The sequence below is a fragment of the Abramis brama genome (assembly GCF_963993115.1).
Source record: "Abramis brama genome assembly, chromosome: 1".
Classification (NCBI taxonomy): Eukaryota; Metazoa; Chordata; class Actinopteri; order Cypriniformes; family Leuciscidae; genus Abramis; species Abramis brama.
In genome coordinates this window covers 71,620,667-71,645,277 of record NC_139963.1, presented here as the reverse complement: position 1 = coordinate 71,645,277, position 24,611 = coordinate 71,620,667, and the positions used below count along the sequence as shown (strand labels likewise).

At 38.3% G+C, this 24,611-nt stretch overlaps 2 protein-coding genes across 8 annotated transcripts in view; both read left to right on the top strand.

The window, feature by feature from the left end:
- The window catches only part of LOC311094737 (uncharacterized protein), a 231,146-nt gene extending 224,176 nt beyond the window's left edge, over positions 1-6,970 (top strand). The window contains exon 4 of the mRNA XM_084132878.1: positions 6,869-6,970. Within this exon, the coding sequence (XP_083989004.1) occupies positions 6,869-6,896 (28 nt within the window). The 3' untranslated portion in view covers positions 6,897-6,970. The remainder of the gene's footprint in view (positions 1-6,868) is intronic.
- Positions 1-24,611, top strand: part of LOC311094569 (uncharacterized protein) — a 93,063-nt gene that overhangs the window by 56,020 nt on the left and 12,432 nt on the right. The window contains exons 1-3 of one of the 7 annotated variants that reach the window (XM_084132610.1): positions 19,149-19,168; positions 20,340-20,524; positions 20,717-20,793. In XM_084132610.1, the coding sequence (XP_083988736.1) occupies positions 20,736-20,793 (58 nt within the window). In that variant the 5' untranslated portion in view covers positions 19,149-19,168; positions 20,340-20,524; positions 20,717-20,735. Of the gene's footprint in view, positions 1-19,087; positions 19,188-20,339; positions 20,794-23,232; positions 23,305-24,611 lie in introns of those variants that run through there. The other 6 variants (XM_084132611.1, XM_084132613.1, XM_084132608.1 and 3 more) reach the window with 6 other exon arrangements.

The following is a 24,611-nucleotide window of genomic DNA, read 5'->3' as shown; positions in this document are numbered from 1 at the left end:
ATTGAGTCTTCCTGGCAGAACTTGCGCTAGCTTCATTTCTTTGTCGGCATTTGTCTTTGGCAGATTACATTTACTTATTAAAATTGATGTAGACACTTTATATTGCCCCTGTATGAGTAATGAACGTGGGAAATATCAAATCTATACATGCATGGGAATATAGATAAATATTAATTAAGTTTGACACAGGAAATGTTACATTTTCTTTATTTTTAAGAGTTTTATGATCATTGTCAGTTTCTGTACAATTATGTAACATGTTAATGGAATTACTTTATTGCAATTAATAGTTACTATAAAGTCAAACTATATTTAGATTTACATATTATAGTGTTGTAGTTATTTGCCTGAAGAGGTTCATAAAGAGAGGTTATTGAATTATTTTGTTTTATTATTGATGATTTATGTTATATTGTGAGATATCTTTCAATATAGCCGTTTTACAGGCTTTTATCATGTATCCTGACTCAAATAATGTGTTTCTAACAGCAAACACTCAGAATAAAGTGAGATGATCTGCTGATGATCCTGAATGGCTTGTTGAATGAGTGTTGATAGTCTGAGGCTCATCAATATTAACAGATCTGTTGAAAACACTCTTTATTTTATGACAATAGTTCCTGTTTTCACCTCATTTATTATGCTGATGTCTTCAAATCTCCTGTAAATTGACACTTAAAGCTCATTTCATTGGTGTCAGCAGACTGAGGGGATTTGTTGCCTACTATATGTAGCTTTATGAAATTCTAGTATGGTAGTCTCAGCAAAAGCGTATAACAGAGGGATTTCTTTGTTCTGTAAGAAGGTACTGTCTCCTATTCTCTCTATTATGAACACAGTATAAGGGTCCTCCAGGCTACTAATGTACATGTGGTAGGATAGCCAGAAACTGACCATATATGACCTTGTTATTCAATGTGTCATATTCATATATGATGTAAAGTATACACACTATCTTATTGGTTAACTCGCTGTAACTCCTCTCATATTCTTGCTATATCTTCTGAGACAAAGATGCTAATAAACTTGAGAGATACATTTTCTCCCTCAGCGCTGGGTTTGGCATTGTTCATTCAATCTAACAGTAGCCTATGTTTATTTCTGTTTATGCTTTCAACTGTTTTTCCTACCATTATTTATATTTGGACGAATTTAACTAAACCAACTCAGTAACTTATATATGTTTGATTTTGGCAGATCAACTCCTCCCACTGTAATTCATCATCAGTGAAGCTCCTCCCACTGTAATTCATCATCAGTGAAGCTCCTCCCACTGTACTTCCCCTATAAATGCTGTAAATTCCCATCAGCTACAAGTGAAGACGAGCATCAGGAAGAGCTGAAATCTGTAAAGACTGAGTTTATTAAAGAGGACAGAGAGAACATGAGTGATCCAGAACCCTGCAGAATGAAACACACTGAAGATCCTGAAGAACAAAGAGGTTGGTGTTTATTCTTCATTCATTCATGAGGCTGAAGAACATTCATGCTAGAAACATTCAAGCACTTCATCACATTTAGATAAACAGTTCAACTATGACATGGCTGCAAAAGTTTATTTTTTAACAAATGGTCGGTAAAGGGAGGTTTCATATTGTCAACATCAGGTCAAACTAAATTTAAATATTTTAACTGTTTTATTTTACAACATATGGTTTACAATTTGTAACAATGTTACCAGAATTTGTGCGTATTTTTACGAACATGTATAACAAATAATAATCATTCCAAAATGTAAATTTTACAATCTACTCTGCTTTACTGCAAACATTTGTGTTCTTTCTCGCAGTGAAATTCCCTTGATCTTGTGTCTCTTGTGTCCCACTTTCACATGTGTGTAAAGTCAATTTAAGGAGAAGTTTAGTGTGAACGGCCCTTAACACTATATATTTTTACATTAAGCACCAACACTTCAAAAGAAGTATATTTAAAACTAGATTTCTTAGTGGTTTTAAAAATATTGCTATAAATTACAGCAACACCTCCCCCTTTGCCTTTCAGACGAGGTTCGTGTTTATTACTGTAATCTTGCGGGGTGGACTCATTTAAAGTAATGTAATCGTTTGGTTTTAGCCAGGTTTCTTTCAAACACAGCACATCTAGGTCAGGGGTTTTCAAACTTTTTGTGTGTGTGGACCACTATTTGTAATCAAGAATTTTCGCTGACCACCTCATAATACACATAATAAAATATGTCTTCACAGAGTCCTACCTGAATTAATCTGCACCTCTAAATAGGCTTACTAGCTATAAAACTATCATTGGTCATCACATCAGTACAACAGGCTTGTTAAAAGAAAGTTTACTGCACACAACGGCTGCCACATATTTAATTTACTTATTTACTCAAGCGCCCGAGGGCATAATCAGGTTCATTTGAACAACAGGCTTATTTCCATAGCAATGGAGTATGAAATCTATACAGTAATAAGAACATTGGAATATAGTCAACATTTCAAAACCTTTTGTGATTTTAGGGGATTATTAATCTTCAGAGTTTTACAAGTCCTCAAAAAGTACCTAGGCTTGAGTTTGTCCACTTAACAGCACATCTGCAAAACATTTCAGAAACGCGAGATCAAGAAACTAACTGGAAATTAAAATAATAACAGGCCTTATTCATTCCATTTATAAACATTTCGTTTCATATAAACTGCCTATGCCTAACTGTGCGTTCACACCGGACGCGAATAGCGCGTCAAATTCAAATAGGGATCATATGTCAAATTCGCGCCTGCCGCGTCTAGTGATACGCTTGACCACTTTGTATCAATTCGCGCGCCAAGAGCGAAATTGACGCGTGTAAAAAGCGAACGCACCATTAAAGGCTATGCGTGTGATGTGATAATGAGAACATATTTGCCTCTGCCCTTTTCTCTTCGGAGAACCTGTTGCTATCCACCGATCCATGTTGTGGTTCTAACAGCACTGAACTTGAATGTCACGGCCGAACACCACAAGCAGGGCCTTTTCTAGGCATTGGCTAGTCTCAGCCTCAGACGTCACGCCCACGGAACGTTGGCTAAACGTCTGATGCATATGGTACACTTAACTGGAAACACTTCAGGAATGTCGAAGTCGTCATCTGATTGGTTGAATTTTATCGGATTTCCGGGGGCGCGAGTGTCGCGTTTATTTTCGGTCCGCCGGGAAACAAAGCGCAGACGTGTGATTGCGGAAGAAAAACTGTTGTGTTTACATGAGTGACAATGAGCAATTATCAAGATCAGCTAAACGTAGGATTCTCAAAAGTATGCAAGGTTATACGTGCACGAACAGATCAATGACTTACTGCTTGTTTTCTTCTCCTTCTTTGATTTTCTATGCTGACTGACTTGTTGCACGCCGGTCTGTTGTTGTGGGGACATTTCCACGCCCCGAAACGTGACGCTGAACGAAACGAACTGTAATTGGTTGTTTGACATGTCGGTCAAACGGCCTTATGGGCGGGCCTTGGCCAAAGAAAGCTGCTATGAATTCCAGACCTTCAGCCGTCAGTCTGAAGGTCTGGCTACGCGAGACTAGGCATTGGCAAACTAGGCGGTCGCCTAGGGCGCAAACAGCTGGGGGGCGCCAGTGAGAGCCCCCCACCACACCAAGAGATTTTTTTCTCGCCCAAGCGAGTGGAAGAAAAATCCTTCTTTTTTTACATTTACGATAATTGAGCATATATTTGCACTAAGTGTCTGTCTTTTTGGCAAAAAGACGCCAACCACTAAATATCTACAGTGGCATCTGGGCGTGAGGTGCTTGAAAGTAGCTTTTGACGCGTTCGACCCGAGTTCGAATCCGCCTTTTGCCGAACTCGCTCTTCTCCCTTTTCCCAACACATGACTAACATAAAGGTCTCTAGCTTTATATTTTGTCAACGAACTAAAATCGAAATCGTGATATGGCTTTGTGCCTTTATAAAACAGCACAAGACTTTAATTAAGTAGCCTATATAGGCATTCTGTTTATGCTGCGTGATTAAAAGAGAAGTGCGCACTTTGCTCATGCGATCAGCATGGTGATCTGGTGTTTTTCTCCAAAATAAAAGCTCAAGGGTTTATTTCTTGCAAGTGAAGAAATTAGGACAAAAGTATTGTAATTTTCCTATACTATAGTGTAATGTAAAATATACTTTTGAAATATTCATTTTAATTTATACTGTACGTTTTATTGGCTATATGGATTTTACGTCTAGGAATATAGTAAAACTGTTAATGCCAAATTACAATGGGGGGCTCAATAGGAATCTCGCCTAGGGTGCCAAAAAGGCTAGAAACGGCCCTGACCACAAGGCTATTTTAGTAATCACACAATAGCTTGACAATTTAATTAAAATGTTATATCAATATAGGCCTACATATTCTTTTTATTTTTTTTATGGTAATTTCCTGGTAAAATGAAGGTAAAAAAAATAATATTATTTTATATTTTATTTTGCCTTTCCACGGACCACCTGCAGTACCCTCACGGACCACTAGTGGTCCGCGGACCACAGTTTGGGAATGGCTGATCTAGGTTATTCAGGGATGCAAACGGCGCCTCCAGCTTTTCTTTTTCGGTGCCTCCAGCTTTTTTCACGTCAGTTTGGGTGACTTGGGTCTGAGAGGGTCTGCTTATAATTTCAAAAGTCATCTGAAGCCATTCCATAGCTTAATGTGAGGGACAGAAGTCTATTTACATCATTAAATTAAAGTTTACGGAAACTCGTTTTCCCTCCTCTGCGGCTGTCAATCATTCTCCATTCAGTATTCAAACAGCGCGGGCACCTCGTCCGGTTACAGCAGGATGCACGGTAAAACTCTCTCCAATATGATAATTCAAATTATAATGCTTGATCTGTAGATAAAAGGCTGTGGATTTGCATAAAATGACTTTATTTTGTGTATTTGTATTGTATGTTTGTTGCTGTTTTTAAACGACTCGCTACCGTGTGCCTGTTAGATCACACACATTACAAAGACTATGAATCGGCATCAAACGCACAATAACTGGAATTTAAAACTGTGAAGAAACAAATGATCAATAAACTGTTATACACTAGGATTTGTGCGCTCGACATTTCTTCGCTTTGTGCCGTGAACTTTGAGCACATCATTCTGCACCCGCGATGCGCATACGCGCTTTTTGCGCTCTGTTTTGAAGTGTTTCATATTACCGATATCATGGTTTTGCGCACTGAAAGATTATTAAAATCCTATATTTTTTATACCTAGCCTGCACAATACATTTTAAAAAGCATAATTTAATTGTATATTATTTCTGTGTAGTGTAGGCTATATAAATATATACACTTCTGAATTCTTGACATTCATAAATATAAAATTGTGAAATGTATGATTGCCTGATTGAATTTTATAAGAGTACTAATAGTAATTTGTTTTTATTAACATGTTTAGATTTTATAAAATTACTGTGCAGATTTTTTCAAGAATTACTTTTTGCTGCTGATTTATACACTCACTAAGTTTAATAAAAATACACAATACATTTATGTAATATTTAAAGGTGTTAACTGTAATCTTACACTGCAAAATAACTTACAAAGGACTAAATTCATCACAATTATGTAAGTATCTGGATATTTGCCACGGGGCGAGGGCTTCGATAACCTCTCTCTTTTTTGACCATACATGTGTTTGCATCCCTGGTTATTATCTGAAATCATAACAATGAGTGATTTTGGAGTAAGGGATCGAATATTCAGCAACCCAAGCTTTAGCATTTGCTCATCTGTATTATACCTGTTTTTTATTGGTTGAACATCAATTCAATTTTGAACCTTTGATGGGTTTGGACGTTTTTTGGATTTCCAAATTCGGGGAACAGACACAGTCTCTATATGATGATATCTAGGTGAAAGAGGCTCTATGTGATGGGATTTATCTGACCTTGGTGACGTGAGGCCGCTAGCAGACGGTCGGTTTAGCCAGTCTGTCTGCTTCATGACCTGGTGCCCAATTTGTCATTTTTTATCTCTAAGACTATGAGCCATATTACTAGAGAGAAGAGCAGCACCATCCCAGGACAGATGTATACCATCTCTTTTCAACAGGTCAGGTTTGCCCCAAAAATTGTCTCTGAATTCTATATTATTAAGCGGACACTACTTCGACAGCCAATCTCATGACTCATGACAATCTCATGACTCCGGTGAACAGGAAGGGGGCCAGAGCAAATTACAGTGCCTGACATCATACTTGCGAGTTCACACACCTCTTTAATATAAATTTTGGTGATCTCCGACTGGCGGAGTCAAACATCATTGGTGCCGACGTGAATAATGATCTTAGAGAATTTACGATTAGCATTAGCCAGCACTTTTAAATTTGCTTTGATGTCAGGCGCTCTGGCTCCCGGCAAACATGTGACTATGGTGGTTGGTGTCTCTATTTTCACGTTCCGTGTGATCGAATCACCAATTACTAGGGCACAATCAACAGAATTCACAGTGGGTGTTTCACTGAGCGGGGAGAATCTGTTTTTTAATAACAGGACAAGACATTACTCACCGTGTTTGTTTACTGATTCTTACTCACCTGGGTTTTTTATGAACTCAAAGGCGTGGGCGCGCGCAGAGAAAATAATAATAAATAACTGAGCGCATGGGTGGCGCGTTAACAGGCTAGCAAATAACAAGTGTGCTGTGCTAATAATAACGGAAGCTAGCGATGTCAGGTTAATCTGAGATGTTGGGTAAGCTGTATTTAGTAGTATAAATAACTAGAAATGATAGTAAATGATGGTTCAAAACAGAGAGAATTACGAGGTTATACAGAGCTTATAGCACTGAAGCAAACAAACTCACAGCAGGCAGCGAGGCAGACAGGAGCAATCCTTTCAAGTGTATTTTACAATAAGAGTTTTACTGTCGTTTCAGACCCGATGGAAGAGAGCGAGGAGAGTGAAGAACTGAGTGAAGTGGAGGAGGAACATCATCTCCAACCTGGAGGAAAACCTTTGAGTCGCTTAAAAACTAAACAGACATTTTTAAAGAAAAGAAGAGCCAATAAATCTTTTACCTGCACTCAGTGTGGAAAGAGTCTCACAACCAAACATAGTCTTGAATGTCACATGAGGATCCACACCGGAGAGAAGCCGTTCACCTGCACTCAGTGTGGAAAGAGTTTCACAAACAAACGACGTCTTGAGATTCACATGAGGATCCACACGGGAGAGAAGCCGTTTTCATGTGATCAGTGTGAAAAGAGATTCTCAGACAAACAAGATCTTAAGATTCACATGAGAGTTCATACAGGAGAGAAGCCACATGAATGCAATCAATGTGGGAATAGTTTCAGTCAATCATCATCCCTTAAGAAACACATGAGGATCCACACCGGAGAGAAGCCGTTCACATGTGATCAGTGTGGGAATAGTTTCAGTCAATCTTCACACCTTAATGTTCATATGATGATCCACACCGGAGTGAAGCCGTTCACATGTGATCAGTGTGGAAAAACATTTCTTAGTGCATCACACCTGAAGGCACACCTGACAGTTCATATGAAGGAGAAGCCGCATTCATGTTCTGTGTGTGGAAAGAGTTTTTCACTGCTGTCTAATTTACATAAACATGAGAAAACTCACACTGGTGTAAGAGAGTACATGTGCTTTGAGTGTGAGAAGACTTTTACTACAAGGATACATTTAAAACAGCACGACAGAATTCACACTGGAGAAAAACCTTACAAGTGTTCACACTGTGACAAGAGATTCAGTATGTCATCACATCTGAAAAGACATGAGATGATCCACACTGGAGAAAAACCTTACAAGTGTTCACACTGTGACAAGAGATTCAGTCACTCATCATCTCTGAAAAGACATGAGAGGATCCACACTGGAGAAAAACCTTACAAGTGTTCACACTGTGACAAGAGATTCAGTTTGTCAGGACATCTAAGATCACATGAGAGGATCCACACTGGAAAAAAACCTTACAAGTGTTCACACTGTGACAAGAGATTCAGTGGATCATCAAATCTGAAAAGACATGAGAGGATCCACAGCAGAGAGAAGCCGCACACGTGTGATCAGTGTGGAAACAGTTTCTCTTTTAAAAGTGACCTGAAGCGACACCTGAAGATCCATGCAGTGGAGAAAGCTCATCAACACAGTCTGAGATCACGGTAAGTAGTTCATCTTTATGTGCTGAGAAACAAAAGCTGCTTTTCCACCTTCAGAAAAGGTTCCAGTTGTGTTTCCACTTGAGCCTGGTACGGCACGGCACAATTACAAACCGTTCTCGGCCCTGAACTCTCAGCACGCTTGGCTAACCGTGCCGAACCGTGATGATTGAATGTGTTTACTAGTGGTGGAAATTTGGATTCTTTCCAGAGATTCGTTCATTTTCAGTTCGTTCACCAAAATGATTTGTACATTGATTTGTTCAGTGACAATTTCTTCATATTACATAAATACGCCAGCAGGGGGCGAAAAAGAGTCTCTTATGTGTTGTCTTAAGTCCACAATAGTATTTACTTGTAAAAAAAAAAAATATTTGGCTTTATTAAAATGTGTTTCTCATTTACTTACTAAATTAATAAAATAAGTCAAAATCAGTGGTTCAGATGACCAAAGCACAAAGGTCTTCTTGCATAATTAACATTTTAGTTGTTTGGTCAGACATTTACATATTCATAAATCTGGGATTACGTTAAACGTTGAGTTATGTTCTGTGTTAAATATGAATATATAAACAATCGTATGTGCACAGTACCTATGACTGTGTTTTGCATCCGCTTTCTGCCAATTGCTGAATGAGATTGACTCGCATGCTAATGACCGACCTACCCGGTACTCTCCCAGTATTACATGCCCCTTCACAGCCTGAACTGGAATGCTATTGGCCGACACTACACAAATGAGACCTAACCAATACTGCCCATTTTTTTGTTTGTTTTACAGTGAAGGGGGTGGATTGAAATCCACTGCTGCTTCAATGTATATGTAATGAGTGATTATAATCAAGGTATTAATCAGTGTTTTTCCTTCTAAATATCACATGGGTTGAATTACTTCTCTGGAGATTTTACTTTGTTATGGAAGTTACTAGTGTGATTACTGAAATGTTTCATGTATTTTTTAATGTATGTATTTGATATCTGAATGCAGTAACAGTGCTTGCCTATTTATCCCGGCTTCCAAAAATGATATAAGGACTGGTTTTATGTTTGAGAAAGGTCTTCAACGTGTTAAAACATTTCTCAGTTAAAGCCTTATTTTACATTTAGACTAAAGTGTCCAATATCCTTGAGAAAAAGAACTTGTTATCTTGATGTTTTGAGACGAGATTCCTGTTTATAGTTAGAGCCTGGCCAAATCCAACATTGGAAAAGCTGTGTGTCGGTGTGTGTGTTAGTCTTCTTGGTTACGGGTTAAGGAACCTCTGGCATTGTTGGAGATTAACTGAGTTGTTGTTCAGGACATGCTGGCACCCAGCAACCCAAATCTGCGACCTGGAAGGTCACGACGTGCCTGACTTCAGGGTCCGAGTGTCAGATGCATAATCTATGGAGATATGCTTCAGTCTATCTGTATATGTGTGGAAAATGACTATGTTTATCTATTTCTTAGCCAATCAGAATCATTCAACCTGTACGCAATGACGTAGCTTAAACCTTGGAAATGGTGTAACTGCTGTGATCTTTGTAACTGTAAGCGGGGCGGCCTACGAACTCCTGTGTGAGTCTTGAAGCTGAACTTCTGCTGATGAAACTGCAAACCATCTTCAGTAAAACTTTTCTTCAATTTTTTATAATTCTGGTCCTTGGGTCCTAAACTGTTAACCCCTAACAACGTGAAGGACTATAATGCATTAAGAGCTCGCTCAAGTACTGTGGAGCTAAACCATTTAGTGCTTTGTAAGTAATCAGCAATATTTTAAAATTTATACGATTTATATTTGATAGGGAGCCAGTGCAGTGTTGACAGAACTGGGCTTATATGGTCATACTTCCTGGTTCTAGTAAGAACTCGAGCTGCTGCGTTTTGGACCAGCTGTAGTTTGTTTATTAAGTGTGCAGGGCAACCACCCAGTAGAGCATTACAATAATCTAGCCTTGAGGTCATGAACGCATGAACTAATTGTTCCGCATTTGTCAATGAGAGCATATGGCGTAATTTAGATATATTTTTAAGATGGAAAACTGCGGTTTTACAGAGCACACCCCCTCAGGCCTCTCCCACGACTGTTGATTGACACTGCAGTTTGAGCATAGACCCGCCCTGAGTGAGCTGGACACAGAGTCCTCCATTGTTTTCGACGCTTCGACGCATTGCCGCTGTAGACAAGAATGTCTCCTAAGCGATTGAGGTATTTTGTTGTTGGATGTAAGAATGAACATAGCAGTCTTCATTTACTCTCGTTGTTACTCGAGGATGGATCTGTACTGTTCGTGATCCAGCTTACGGTCTCTGGAGGAGCGACAGGACTAATGTTACTACCAAAATATGTGATCACCATGCATGTATATTTTTGAATTTTTAAGAGAATAATGTTTATGCGTGGTTATTGAAAATAATAAACTATTAAAAATGTATTCATGTTTAGACTTTATGTTCTCTTAGCCAATCAGAAGTCAACGATGATGTATGTCCTTGGAAAAGGTATAATTGGTGTGAGATTTTGTGTAAGGTAGAGTTAGCTTGCGACCTCCTCGTGAGACTTTGACGCTGGCTCTACCAATTTAACTGCAAATTATTCTTCAGTAAATTTTTACTTATTTGATTGAACTTCACGACTCCTGGCGCCTCATTTATAAACGTTGCATACGCACAAAAGAAGGCATACGCCGCTCTCTACGCAATAATTGGTATTTATAAAAAGCAAACTTGACGGGAAAATGTGCGGTCCTTCACGCAAACTCTGACCCAGGCATACGCATAAAAACGGGTGAAATGAGAAATGGCGACACCGTCGTCAGATGGAAGAAACACGTGAAAGTGTGTGAAACTGTAGACCGTTGTGTAAAAGAAATGGCAATACTGCCTCTCATAAATAACATGAAGACTTCACAAAGCAAGTCTTACAATTAACAGCCTACACGAACACCTGTTTGATCGATCTGCAGTGTAAAACAAACAAAATCAAACGAAGATTACAACAGAAATGCAAATTAACACATATTTGCAAAAAGAAAAGTGAAATATGTTCTACAATAATATTGGCATGTTATGCAATTCATCCTCATAACACATCTGTAGCTTGTCAAATGGATGGTAATAAAATGCCATGATGCCGTCACAATGCGTAATGACGTGAGTGAAGTTACGTTTCTTGGTTTTCCTCTGTGTTTGCCATGATTTCGCAATCGATGAATATTAACTTGTGGGTGTTTCACGGACTATTTATGGGCAACTATGGGCGTGACATGAAGCCGCAAAAGCTGCGCTACATTTAGAATTGATTGTAATTTATTAAGGGAAAACTGCGTAGGATGTGCGTGCGCACGGTTTTATAAATCCGAATATTTCTGTGCGTACGCACGTCCTATGTTTCATCTGTACGCCACTTTTGACGCAAATCCTACGCAAAGTTTTATAAATGAGGCCCCTGGTCTTCTTTCATCATATCTGGTCCTGGGTCTGATAACTGTACCCCCTTACACTAGAGACAAAGATGAATTAATGATATTAAGAAGAGGATCTATGACCTCTGGGAGCATCTCTTTCAGTAGCTTAGTCTGTATAGGGTCTAACATACATGTTGTCGATTTAGATGAATTAACGAGTTTGCAAAATTCTTCCTCTCCTATAGCAATAAATGAATCAAATTTTTCCTCAGGGAGACTAAAACGCACTCCCTGATGCGATACTGTAGTAGACGGTTGCATAGTTATAATTTTGTCCCTGATATTATCAATCTTATAAGTGAAGATGTTCATAAAGTCATTACTGCTGTGTTGCTTGGAAACTTCTGGGTTTGAAGCTTTCTTTTTCGTTAGTTTAGCCACTGTTTCAAATAAATACCTGGGATTATGTTTATTTTCTTCTAATAGGTTAGAAAGACTCAACCCAGGGTTTGGGTAGAAAAAATAACACAAGATTTGAATGTAGTGATGGGAAAAACCAAGTTTTTATTATTCACTGTTTTGAAACATTGAAAAAACGCCACACGCTGGTCAGAATAGTGTAAATGCAACAAAAACTCAGGCCAAACATGCATAAAAACACCTTTTACAAACCATTGCATTCGATTAAATCAATTAAATGCAATCAACAAATCATTTAATATCATAAATATTAAGGATCTGTATAATGTGGGTTTTTAATGCTCAGCTAAACAGGCCAAGACTATTAACTATTATTAAACAGTGAATTTTCTTTTCCCTGGACATGTCTGGCCAGGATTTCGAGATCGCCCAAAATTTCCAGGATTCGGCTTTTGCTTTCTACATTCGCCATTCATTATGTGTACATTATTTGACTTATACATTATCCTGACTGATATGAAAACACAGGAATTTAAGCAATGCTAAAACGCACATAAACCGATCACTTGTTTAGCGTTCATGTAAGTTAAACACTACATTCAGATTCACCGATTTGAATGAATTCAGTCCGATTGTAACAACACCTTGTGCATGTAAACATAATGAATAGCGACGGCAGAAAGCAAAAGCCGAATCCCGGACATTTTGGGTGATCCCGAAATCCAGGCGACATGTCCGGGAAAAAGAGGACGTTGCATGGTCACCCTGGAGACATTGATACGTGCTTTACTATACTGTCCTGTATCACACAGGGACGCAGGAGGAAACCCGGCAGCTGATCCACTTTCGGGATGAAAAAGAGCTGAAGCAAAATATGATCAGATTTTTTTGCCTGTTATGTTTACTTTATTGGCCAATAAAGACAGATTTTTGTTAACAAAGAAAGTGTTTCTGAACATCAGTGACATTCAAAACAGTGATAACTGAAACAGATATACAAAACACCATGCAGTGTGTATAAAAATATTAGTAGCGAATCTAGCGATGTATGATGACGTGACCAAGTGATGTCTCATTTCATAGGGGTATGTTTTCACCCCTAGCGCTTACCACTCGGTTTCGAGGGACAAGGGCTAGGGGTAAGACGAAGACGAAGGGGAAGGGGAAGGGGAAGGGGAAGGGGTAAGACAAAGAATTGGGATTCAGCCATACTTTCATGTATCTTTGAAACTGGACACTTTTCTTCTCTTCTTCTCTTGAGATGCATCGGCTCTTATAAGTCAGTAAAGAGAGAGAGATCTGTCTCGTTCACTTTTACTTAATGTTTGTATTTGCTATGTAATGATTGATTAAACTCTTTACTCATTTTATCAACATCTCATTGTTATTGTCCATTTTCTTATTTTCTTCTGATTCTGCTTGAATTAGTTATAATTTTAGTTCTGAAAGTCATGAAGTATCCTTATATGATTGCTTTTTGAGCTTTCCATGTTTTCATTTTCTCAATAGAGTTTTTAAATGCCTAATAAATTATATTTCACTGCACATGACTGACATTGAATGAGATTGCTCTGTCTACATTATTAACAGTTTAATTTCCAGTATCATACAGTATATACATTTCAAAGAGTTTGTTCTAGTCAGTTTGAAGTTCATTCACACCATGAGGCTTCATGAAGTCAGAACAATCACTATGAACTTTAAACAACACCGGCCCCGGCTCTAATACTATTGATCAGCATTACCAAACGTGGACGTTTTCCACTAGAAACAAACATTGATGTATTATTTTAATTTAATACTGTGAAGCTGCTTTGATACAACCTGTGTTGTGAAAAGCGCTATATAAATAAAACTTGACGTGTCTGTAAAGGGTGCATGGGCATGTGAAGTACAAGACATATTTACACAAATTGGAGCTCCTGACCTTTTTCAAAATATAAACACAGTACATATACTTGCTGCAAAGGAAGTTTTATTAGATACACATAAAAGTAAATGGTCACAAGATATATTTCTTAAACCAAAATTAAGAACATATAGAATAATAAAGAGTTGTTTTGGAAATGAAAAATATGTATGTGCTCCCCTATCAAAAAAACAGAGATCATTGTGCGCTCAGCTCCGCTCTGGAGTTTTGCCCCTGCACCTGGAAACAGGACGTTACAGGGGAGTGCCAGAGGAAGAAAGAATCTGTGATTATTGTAATATTGATATAGAGAATGAGTTTCATTTTGTGTTTTACTGCCCTTTATACCATGAGATGCGGCTGAAGCTGTTTAAAAAGTGTAAAACTACAGATTTGATGTGGTTGAATGATGCGGATAGACTAAAGTATTTTTTTGATTATAAGGTATTTGCCCTTGCTGATTATCTAGAAAAAGCCTGGGCAAAGAGAACAAAAAGTACATTTAGGTGAAACACTAAATGTGTAATTCTTTATTTTATTTTTTCACTTTTATGTACTTCTTTATTTATTTATGCATGTGTTAACCTACTGTGAAGTATGTTACCATCTACAGAAAGTGAATGTTATAATTTGAAGTGGTTTGTGGTGTCTTATAATCCCGAAAGGGATGGGTCCTATTTGGACATGACACAATAATAAAATTTATTTATTCATTCATTTATTCATTCACAGGTGTTCGTCACCTACTTACGTCCCGCTCGTCTCGTTTCTCTCTCTCCCGTTACAGACCGCGCTGAACCACGCCCCCATTGCCACAAAAAGCATGTCATTAAATGCAACATTTATAAAAATAGAACTTAGCCTCATCCATGAACATGATTTTTTGATTCCCGTCTGACTGATTTACATCCACGGTGGAGTTGAAAACGACAGTTCCCATCATTCCACGCTCCTTCACATCGTCATCAAGCTACGCACAGTGTGATATGGAACAGGTTTTGGAATGGTAGAGGGGGAAGGGGAAAAATATTCCACTTGACCTCCATCTGGAACACCTGAACAATTTTTTTGAAATCATTTATGAGAGGCTTGGGGCCAAACCTGTCAGAAATGTCGGCAGCCAGAATTAGTAAGTCCATTGGCATCCTCAAGGAGCTGATGGACAAAACAGACACCGAGCTGGGGCTGTCAAGGCCGACTGGCATTCACCATGTAGCCCGAGAACAGGAGGACGTTTTAACCCTGTTAAACGTTGTAAGGGAGGCTAAACTTTTCCAAAATCACCCAGGCAGACAGTTTCACGCATTCCCGAATTTCAGTAAAAACTTATTGGTAAAGCTGAAATACCGGGAATTATGGCAGTGGATGAAGTCCAAAGTAATGGACTGGAGAACTGTCCCTATTTAAACAATTATGATGATGGCATTATATTTGTAATTGCCATTATATTTGTATTATATTTAATACTTTTTTGATATGGGACATTGTAAATAATTTTGTGTTTTAAATTTATATTTTTTTTTATATCCACATTCTTGAAACCATTTTTTTGTGTGTTATCTGATCAAAGTGTATATATTATTATGTTGAGATATTAAAAGTCTTTTATTAACATATGTGTTATTAATCTTTTAAAATGCAAAAACAACCACCACCAGATGAAAAGTATAAACAATGTCAATTTTATTTAAAACTATTTTTAATACAAGAGAGGTGAAAAAACTTTTGCACAACAAGACAGTCAATAAGACCCTGAAGCTATAAGTTTGAGCCTGAATTTGAAGCTAGTCCGAGATCTCCAACGCTGACAAGCCTGATTCCAAGCTACTCGTGATAATTGTACATTGTCATCCTCATGCTCTTCATCAAAGTAACCAGTGTAGTCAATGTCAAACTGAACTACACTGTCATCAAACAAAATAGTGTGACTCTGCTCGATGTCATCAAAAACTTCATGCATAATTCTTAGTATTTCTTTTGCATGTTCTAGTTTGAATATAGGGAGATTATGGAAAATGAAGTTCAGGTCAAATATCTGTGTGCAGTGTTCTAAAAACGCATCAATGAGTTCATCTCCAAAACCAGTACAGGCTGTGTCGACTGTGTAAAGATTTGTATGGCCCTGAGGTAAACTACTCCGGTAATTATGTAACAGGTCCCTGATCAAAAGTTTGTCTTCATGTGTGACCGTTCTGCATTTGTCAGGTGAAGAAACCTCCCCTGGAAAATGTTCATATTTGGGGGTTGGCTCCCCACAACCATCCGGTTCACAATAGAGTGCGGATCGGGCCGAATTTTTCTGTCCGAGCCCGGCCCGCGTCCGACAGAGCAGTAACCGAACCCGACCCGAGCCCGACAGGCATAAAGATATTTATGTCCGAGCCCGACCCGAGACCGACAGTTAAAATCCAAATTTTTTCTCATACTAATGACACATGTACGTTTGTTTGTGTGGAAAGCCTGCTTTTATTAAGCAAATGTAGGAAGGCATTGGGAAATGTCAACAGGCCGAGTGCATCAGCGCGCACGGAGCAACAAGCTCACTTAACACAGGCGTTTCGGTGCACGTGTTTCGTTGTCACGGCTACATAAACAAATGTCCGCACACAGGAAGAGATGTTATGGTAATATTTTACATGTATTTTAATCACAAAAACGAACGTTTGCATCAAGTGAAAGCATCAGGCACATTGGCTACCTACATAATAAGCTGTTTTAAATTTTTACATTTTAAATTATCGCTCTGATGTGACCGAGCCCGACCCGAACCCGAACATAATTTCTAAATATCTGTCCGAACCCGGCCCGGCCCGTCGGGTACCGGCGGGTCCCGTCGGGCTCGGGTCGGGTATCCATCCTCTAGTTCACAAGAACAACCAGAATGGCAGTGGGTGCAGCACAGATGTCCTGGATCGACAGATGTAGTGTGTTCCTCGAAATGGCAGTACAAAGCTTTCCGCAGACAACTAGTGATTCCAGTCTCAAGTACTGTCTTAACTACTGGGTCAAGCTTTGTATGCTGTTTGACAGCGTAAACAATCGCATGTGCCTGCAACCCACCTCTGCCAGCCCTCCCGACTTGCTGAACCATGGCTTCCACATCGTCCGGTAACCCATACATCACAATGTGTGATATGTTTGGAAAATTTAAGCCCATCCCTAGAGCTGTTGTTGCCACGACAACTCTGCAGCTACCCTGTCCACTCAGAGATGACAGCACTCGGTTCTTATTGTGAGGGAGTGTCTGGCTGTGGAACATGCCTATAAGTAGGTTTTCAGTGTTTTTCGCAGGGTCTCTCTCAACCCAGGAATCATCACCCAGTTCACCCTTCAAATGGCAGAATACTCTGCCAACCTCCCTGACCGTTTTACAGTAAATAATAACTGGCAACATGGAGAGACCTTTTTCTTTAACATCCCTCACAATCCAGTCTAGGCAGTCCAGTGTATTGGCAGGAACTTTGATCAGACCAAGTCTGATGTTTTTTCTGTTAGGGCTCAGAGCCAAAGTAGTTGGATTGTCCATCTGCAGCTGTTTCATTACCCTGGCTCTGGATTCACGATCAGCAGATGCAGTCAATGCAAGTATAGGTGTACCTGTAATATATGAAAGTACAATAAGCAACCAATTACATAAAAGTAACAGTTAAATAAGAAATGATGAGTAGTATCATCTATTGCTTTTTAATGACCGTACTGACATCTAAAAAGAGTATTTCACTTATAAGGGGTACAGTGACTACCAGTATGGGTATGGTGGGTGAGTACATACAAAAGTGACACCCTTATTTGATGCCAACTCAAGGATGGTTTTGAACTTCTGGTCACACTAATAAACTTACATGCATCGATACACACAGTACCTGTATGCAGCTGATTTCAATTAAAGTGGTGAGTTATAAAATATCAAAGACTGTACATGCAGGACGGATATTGTTTTGTACATACATACCAGCTTTAACTAGGGATCTAAGTTCTCCCAACTTGACGAAACTCTCGCTAAATGGCGTCTGCCCTTTTGCAGCCTGACCCCCTGATAGAAATAACAGAGTACATTAGAACTGTTATTATTTCGGTACAATGAGACTAACGTTATGATTATACTAAGTCTGAGTTAGCAAACATACATCGACACCTAGATACAAAATATGTTTACAACATTTGATTCATATCACTACATTATGAGTTATTTACTAAGTCAGACGATCTCTTACCATTTGTAAGTGAGATGAACTTCATCCACAACGATACCCATTACTTTGGCTTGAAAAAAATCGGAACCTAGCATGTCTCTCCACTTCTTGTTCAGCAGCCAGGATTCCGGGCTTCCAAAAAGGAGCTGGCAACGACCGCTGGTTATGTCCACCTCATTGTGCACGCCGAGTTGCATCGCAGTGATGCCCATTTCGGTTGCTTCTTTCACTTGATCCTCCATGAGTGCGACCAAAGGAGAAACCACAATGACCACAGGGTTTTCAATGCGCCCCATCTTCTTCGCGACCATCGGGGACAGCTGATAGATTAAACTTTTGCCGAATCCCGTAGGAAGGACGGCAAAAACATCTTTCCCATCAACAAATGCCTTGATCGCGGTTCTCTGCTCCTCTTTTAAAATTAATGCGATGTCAATATAGAGATAGCAGAATCTACACAACTCAATTCTCCAGCGGCAGCCATGAATTCAACCCAAGCGCTCCTTGATGACGTGGATGATTACGTTACCGTTGCTCATCTGTCCATCATCGTATAAAGCCCGCCCTGACAATTTGATTGGTCCGAACAATTTTTGTTCGGGCATAATAGCTCCTCAACGGAGCGAGTCCAGACCAGGCGGTCAGGGTTTCATATTATTTTGAAGGTACCCCCGGGCGCCGCCATTGGCTAGCGGACCATCACCTGCTGTTAGCATCCCATTGACTCCCATTCCTTTTGGCGTCACTTTGACAGCGAATAACTTTACATCTGAGGCGTTTAAAGACTCCATTTGTCCATTATTTATTTCTAAAGAAACACGAAAATGTATAAAAGGCTCCATTACCTTGTATCTTACATTATGGCCCCGTAGATGCAGTTTTTGTCCTTACAGTTTTCTTTAGTAAGGAAATTATTCTGACTATTTTGTGCTTCACTTGAAAAAGTTCCTTTCACCTTTAGTAACTGAGTCACTTCAGTTCTAAAATAATAATAATGGAAGGCTACTAGTAAAGCTGAATCTGCGTGGCCCTGATTGGCTGCGGGGGTGTCCCGTACGCGCGTGCCCGCGTGCTTTGGAGGCCGATGACGTCACCGCTCGCTCGCGCCGTCTCTTCCGTCATTGAGCTTCGAGTCTTCTGAGGTGAGGAGAGCAGTTCACGGTATTTCTCATATTTACTCAACCATCACACACACTTTATACAGTTTGATTAAGCGACAGGCTCATTTCTGTATTGTTTTCATCGATCACAGCGATACTTGTGCGTCTTTTCTGGCGTCTTCCTTCTGAAATAAACATTTAGTGCAGCAGCAGCGAGCATGAGGAGAATATGTTGAGTTCATTCAGACCTGAGCGATTTTGAGTTCGTTTGTGTGATTGACTCGATGTTTGGAGTGAGAACTGTTACTGAATGTCAAGTTAAAGTTTGAGATCTGTGAGGGGAAACGATCCCAAGTGTTTCTGTTGCCGTTTTCATGTTTACCTTTATTTATTATTGTCGACATCTTTGGCAGATTACATTTACTTATTAAAATTGATGTAGACACTATATTGCCCCGTATGAGTAATGAATGTGGGAAATATTAAATCTATACATTCATGGGAATATGAATATTAATTAAGTTTGACAGAATTGATACAGGAAACGTTACTTTTTTTTTTTTTTTTTTTTTTTTTGAGTTTTATGATCATTGTCAGTTTCTGTACATACAATTATGTAACATGTTAATGATGGAATTACTTTATTGCAATTAATAGTTATTGTAAAGTCGAACTATATTTAGATTCACATTATGTGTTGTAGTTATTTTCCTGAAGAGGTTCATAAAGAGAGGTTATTTAATTATTTTGTTTTATTATTGATGATTTATGTTATATTGTGAGATATATTTCAATATAGCAGTTTTACAGGCTTTTATCATCTATCTGACTCAAATAATGTGTTTCTAACAGCAAACACTCGGAATAAAGTGAGATGATCTGCTGATGACCCTGAATGGCTTGTTGAATGAGTGTTGATAGTCTGAGGCTCATCAATATTAACAGATCTGCTGAAAACACTCTTTATTTCATGACAATAGTTCCTGTTTTCACCTCATTTATTATGCTGATGTTTTCAGATCTCCTGTAAATTGACACTTAAAGCTCATTTCATTGGTGTCAGCAGACTGAGGGGATTTGTTGGCTACTTTATGTACTATTATTTCTGTTTTCATGATTTTGTTCTGTTTTTCTTACCATTATTTATATTTGGAAGAATTAAAATTATTTATATTATTTTCTCTGATGCTCTGATGCTCGTCTTCACTTGTAGTTGATGGGAATTTACAGAATTTATTGGAGAATTACTGTGGGAGGAGCTTCACTGATGATGTACTGCAGTGGGAGGAGCTTCACTGATGATGTGATTACTGTGGGAGGAGCTTCACTGGTGATGTGATTACAGTGGGAGGAGCTTCACTGATGATGTGCTGAAGTGGGAGGAGCTTCACTGATGATGTATTCCAGTGTGGGAGGAGCTGATCTGCCAAAATCAAAAATATAAATCACTGAGTTTTTTTTTTTAATAATAAATGACACTTCTAAGCATTTATGTCTGTCTATCTATTAATCGTACAGTAACTGATGCCAATTAATTAATTATTTTTATTGCTAATCCTAACATTATTCTGCTTCTTCATTAAAATACAGGTATCTAGAAACATAGAACATGAGTGATCCAGAACCCTGCAGAATGAAACACACTGAAGATCCTGAAGAACAAAGAGGTTGGTGTTTATTCTTCATTCATTCATGATGCTGAAGAACATTCATGTTAGAAACATTCAAGCACTTCATCACATTTAGATAAACAGTTCAACTATTAAATGGTTCAGAATGTTCTGGGTTTTCTTCAACAAATGGTCAGTAAAGGGAGGTTTGAGACATTTTTATATTGATTGTCAACATCAGATCAAGCTAAATACTGTTTTAACTGTTTTATTTTACATTTATTTTATATCTGGTTCACAAGTAGCAGCAGCATTTTAGTCATTTTCAACATAGTTTACAAAATATATATTTTTAGGAATAATCAGTAAACACCAAGTTACTGATAAAGTTGTATTTGTCAAATATCATACAAGTTATTCGTAGTTATAGAGATTCTTCTTACAGTAACTTTGGTAACAGGGTTGATGAATACAGTCAATGCTACAGTTTGTGTAAAAACTGAGACAATGGATTGAGATTATTTTCTTGTCTTCCCATCATGCAGTAGAAAGAGCCCAGATGATGTCACTTCCTGTGTGTCTCAGTTTTAAGAAATACTGTGTTTTTAAAAGGAGGAAAATCATGCCAGGAGTAACAGGGTTGAGTGAAACATGTAGGACACAGATAAAGCTAATAAAATAGTTAATTTAAAGCCAGTTAAAGTTATGGCCACTCTACACTTTGAGCTTGTGAAGTTTCTACAGACACTGCAACGGCCGTGAAATGACGTCACATTCTGTGGCAGCTTTTTTACAAACATATATATAACATATAACAAATAATAATAATTCAAAATGTTAAAATAAACAATCCACTCCACTTGAATGCTAAACGCTTGTGTTATTTCTCACAGGGTAATTCACTTGAGCTTGTGTTTCTGGTGTCCCACTTTCACATGCGCATGAATGGAAGTCAGTGCAAGGAAAAGTCTAGTGTGAACAGCCATTAATAATTAAAACGTTTTAGTCAAATAAATATCAATCTCAAAGTTGGTGTCAAAATATGGCAGTATTGTATATTTTAATGTTAATATCATGTTAGATAATTGTGTCATTGATCAAATATATTCAATAGTTCTTGCTAAAGAAACATGGGATTCGTGCCTAGTCAAGTCAAGTCATCTTCATTTATATAGTGCTTTTAACAATGTATATTGTTTCAATGCAGCTTTACAGAGATAAATGTATAATTTAAGCCTCCCTAAGGGCGCCCCTGCGCGTTTTTCTGGATTTTCTTCACATAGTAGCACAATAAACTTAAATTACTCTGGTCATACACAAAAAAGAAATATGAAATATTAATCTGTGAGATGTCTACTTTTATATGTGTCCACTTACAATCAAATCAAAACATTGTGCTTTTTTAAAATAAAGAAAATAAACAGGGTGTGCTTTCTGCCTCTCCGTCGCGGTGAACTTTTTTTTCTTGAGCACGTCTATAAACTGAAACAAAACTCAGCGAATACTTGTCACACATTTATGAGCCATATATCTTTATAAACATTTAAGTGTGTACTTTTAAATGATCAGATTCAAACTGAAAACAAATATTCTCTGTTTAAGTAATTTGTATAAAACCAACAAGATGTCCAGTTTCTCAAACCCTAGCTCATAATTTTTAATTTGACCACGCCCACGCGCGCAAAAGAGATTCACATGCAAATCTCCACATGGAACGCAAACGCGCTCGTTACCTCAAAAAAAAAGCACCACACTTCACAGTCTCTGCTTTTCATGGAGTTTGACACGCTGTGAGCTTACATTGGATTTACCTCAGAAGAAGAAGAACGCGATTTGAAGACAAGAAAGATGTGGTAAGAAATTCTTAATTATTAGTTAATGCTACTGTTGCATAAACTTCACATTGCAGTTGAACTGTTGCTAGATATATGGTGAATATTATAATATTTAGACCCGTGTTTACTGTTACTGTGTTTGTGGATATCTGCTCAAACATAGATATGTATAATATGGTAACCATAATGTTTCATATTTTGGAGCGCGTTGTGCGTTTTAATGTTTCATATATTGGAGCGCGCTGTGCGTTTGAAAAGCAAAACGCACCAAACATTAGGCTTCATGTTTTACTCCAACCTCATTTCATATCATAATGAATGGAAACATTTGAAGCAACATATGATAATCAATATATTTTTCTCTAGCGTAGTTGTTAATGAAGTGTTGCTTTTGAAAGATTTATAGGCTGCTATAGGTTATTGTTATTATTTTATGCAGCACTGCACGTAGCCTATGCCTACAAGGCACAACAAACCTGGTGTTCATTATATATTGTTGGAAACATATTTGTGTGTGTGTGTATTCTGTGAATTTTAAAAAGCAATTTTAACCAGAAAAATCTAAAATCTATTCCCAAAATTGTGCAGCCCTATAGTTTCTCTTGATATCAGCATGTTCAGTTTTTTTTTTTTTTTTTACAGGGATCAGATGCCCCACTGAGGAGTCAACATTCACATGATTCTCTGTACATGAACATGGTAAAGTGAAAATCAAACACCTTGGAAATGAGAGGTATGTACAATGTTTTTAGGAATGGCACAACGGTCTCTGTCAGTAGCGTTTTTTGGCACGGGCGAACCGGGCAATCGCCCACGGCGGCATTTTTTGGGGGGGCGCCGCCGCCGGCACGAGGGGGGGGGTCCATATAGTTATCTAAGTAAGAGTTATCTAAGTAAGTCACACCTCGACTTTCTTCCAAATAACGCACATTTCATTCATAATATTATAAATACAGGCCTCTATATTTCCTGCACATTTTTGTTTTTCTGAATTGTCTGAATGGCTAATAAAAATAGGTAATACAAAACGATCACTTGGTCACCACCACCAAGGTGAATTGGTTTAGTCTTGACTTCTGGTTGTGACTCGTCGTGAGTGACAGTTGGTATGGGGGGGATCAGGGGAAATCTGTTGATTGTCGATGTCGAGTGCCAAATAAGAGATGGACAAGAAAGGTCAAAGCCATCAGGTGCCCAATTTAGAAACGAGCGAAAGATAAAGGTATGCAACTATGTTTTCTCTGTATGATTACGGTATCCATGTCATGAATGAAGGGGCAATATTAATTGGTGGGTATAACTCTTATTTGTTAGCCTTTTTGCTATGATTTTTGCTAACAATAATTCGGTTTTAACTCAAACACGAGATCTAATTTCACCATAATATTGGGGTGGTGCTCGAAGGGGGTCTCGCCCAGGGTGTAATTCAATGTAGAACCGCCACTGGTCTCTGTCTTTGGATCATTGTTTTCAATAGTGTGCTTTTTGTCATTTGTTGTGTATCTTTGGATTATGTTGTGTTGTAAATAAATCCAAACAATCAAAAAAACATTCTTTTTTAAATCTTCTCATTCTTTGTGCAAGGTTGCTCAGAATGACGGGGCCTGATAGCTCCTAATAGGGCCATTAGGGGAGGGTCTTTGTCTTTCTCAGGTGTGAAAGCCATACATATTAATGATGTGTTTACGCCTCTTCGCATAAAGCTTTCTTACACAAAACACGTCTTACAAATTTTAAATCAATATATTGTCTTATCTGAATGAGCAGTCAGGATGATTTTCACATAGTTTTGGAGCAAATATTCTAGGCTACGTTATACAATTTTCAAAAGTCTTGTGAAGAAATAATCAGTATGGGTTTCATGGCCTTATTTCAGTGACAATTGTTTTTTGTATTTTCACAAACCACGCATATGGTTTGCACGCATTCGCAAACCATAAATGTCATTATCTCAAAACTACAAACTTTTACACACATGCTGCTGATATATTATTGTAGCAGAGTTTGTGCTGAATACAGTGTAATCAGATGTTAGCTATG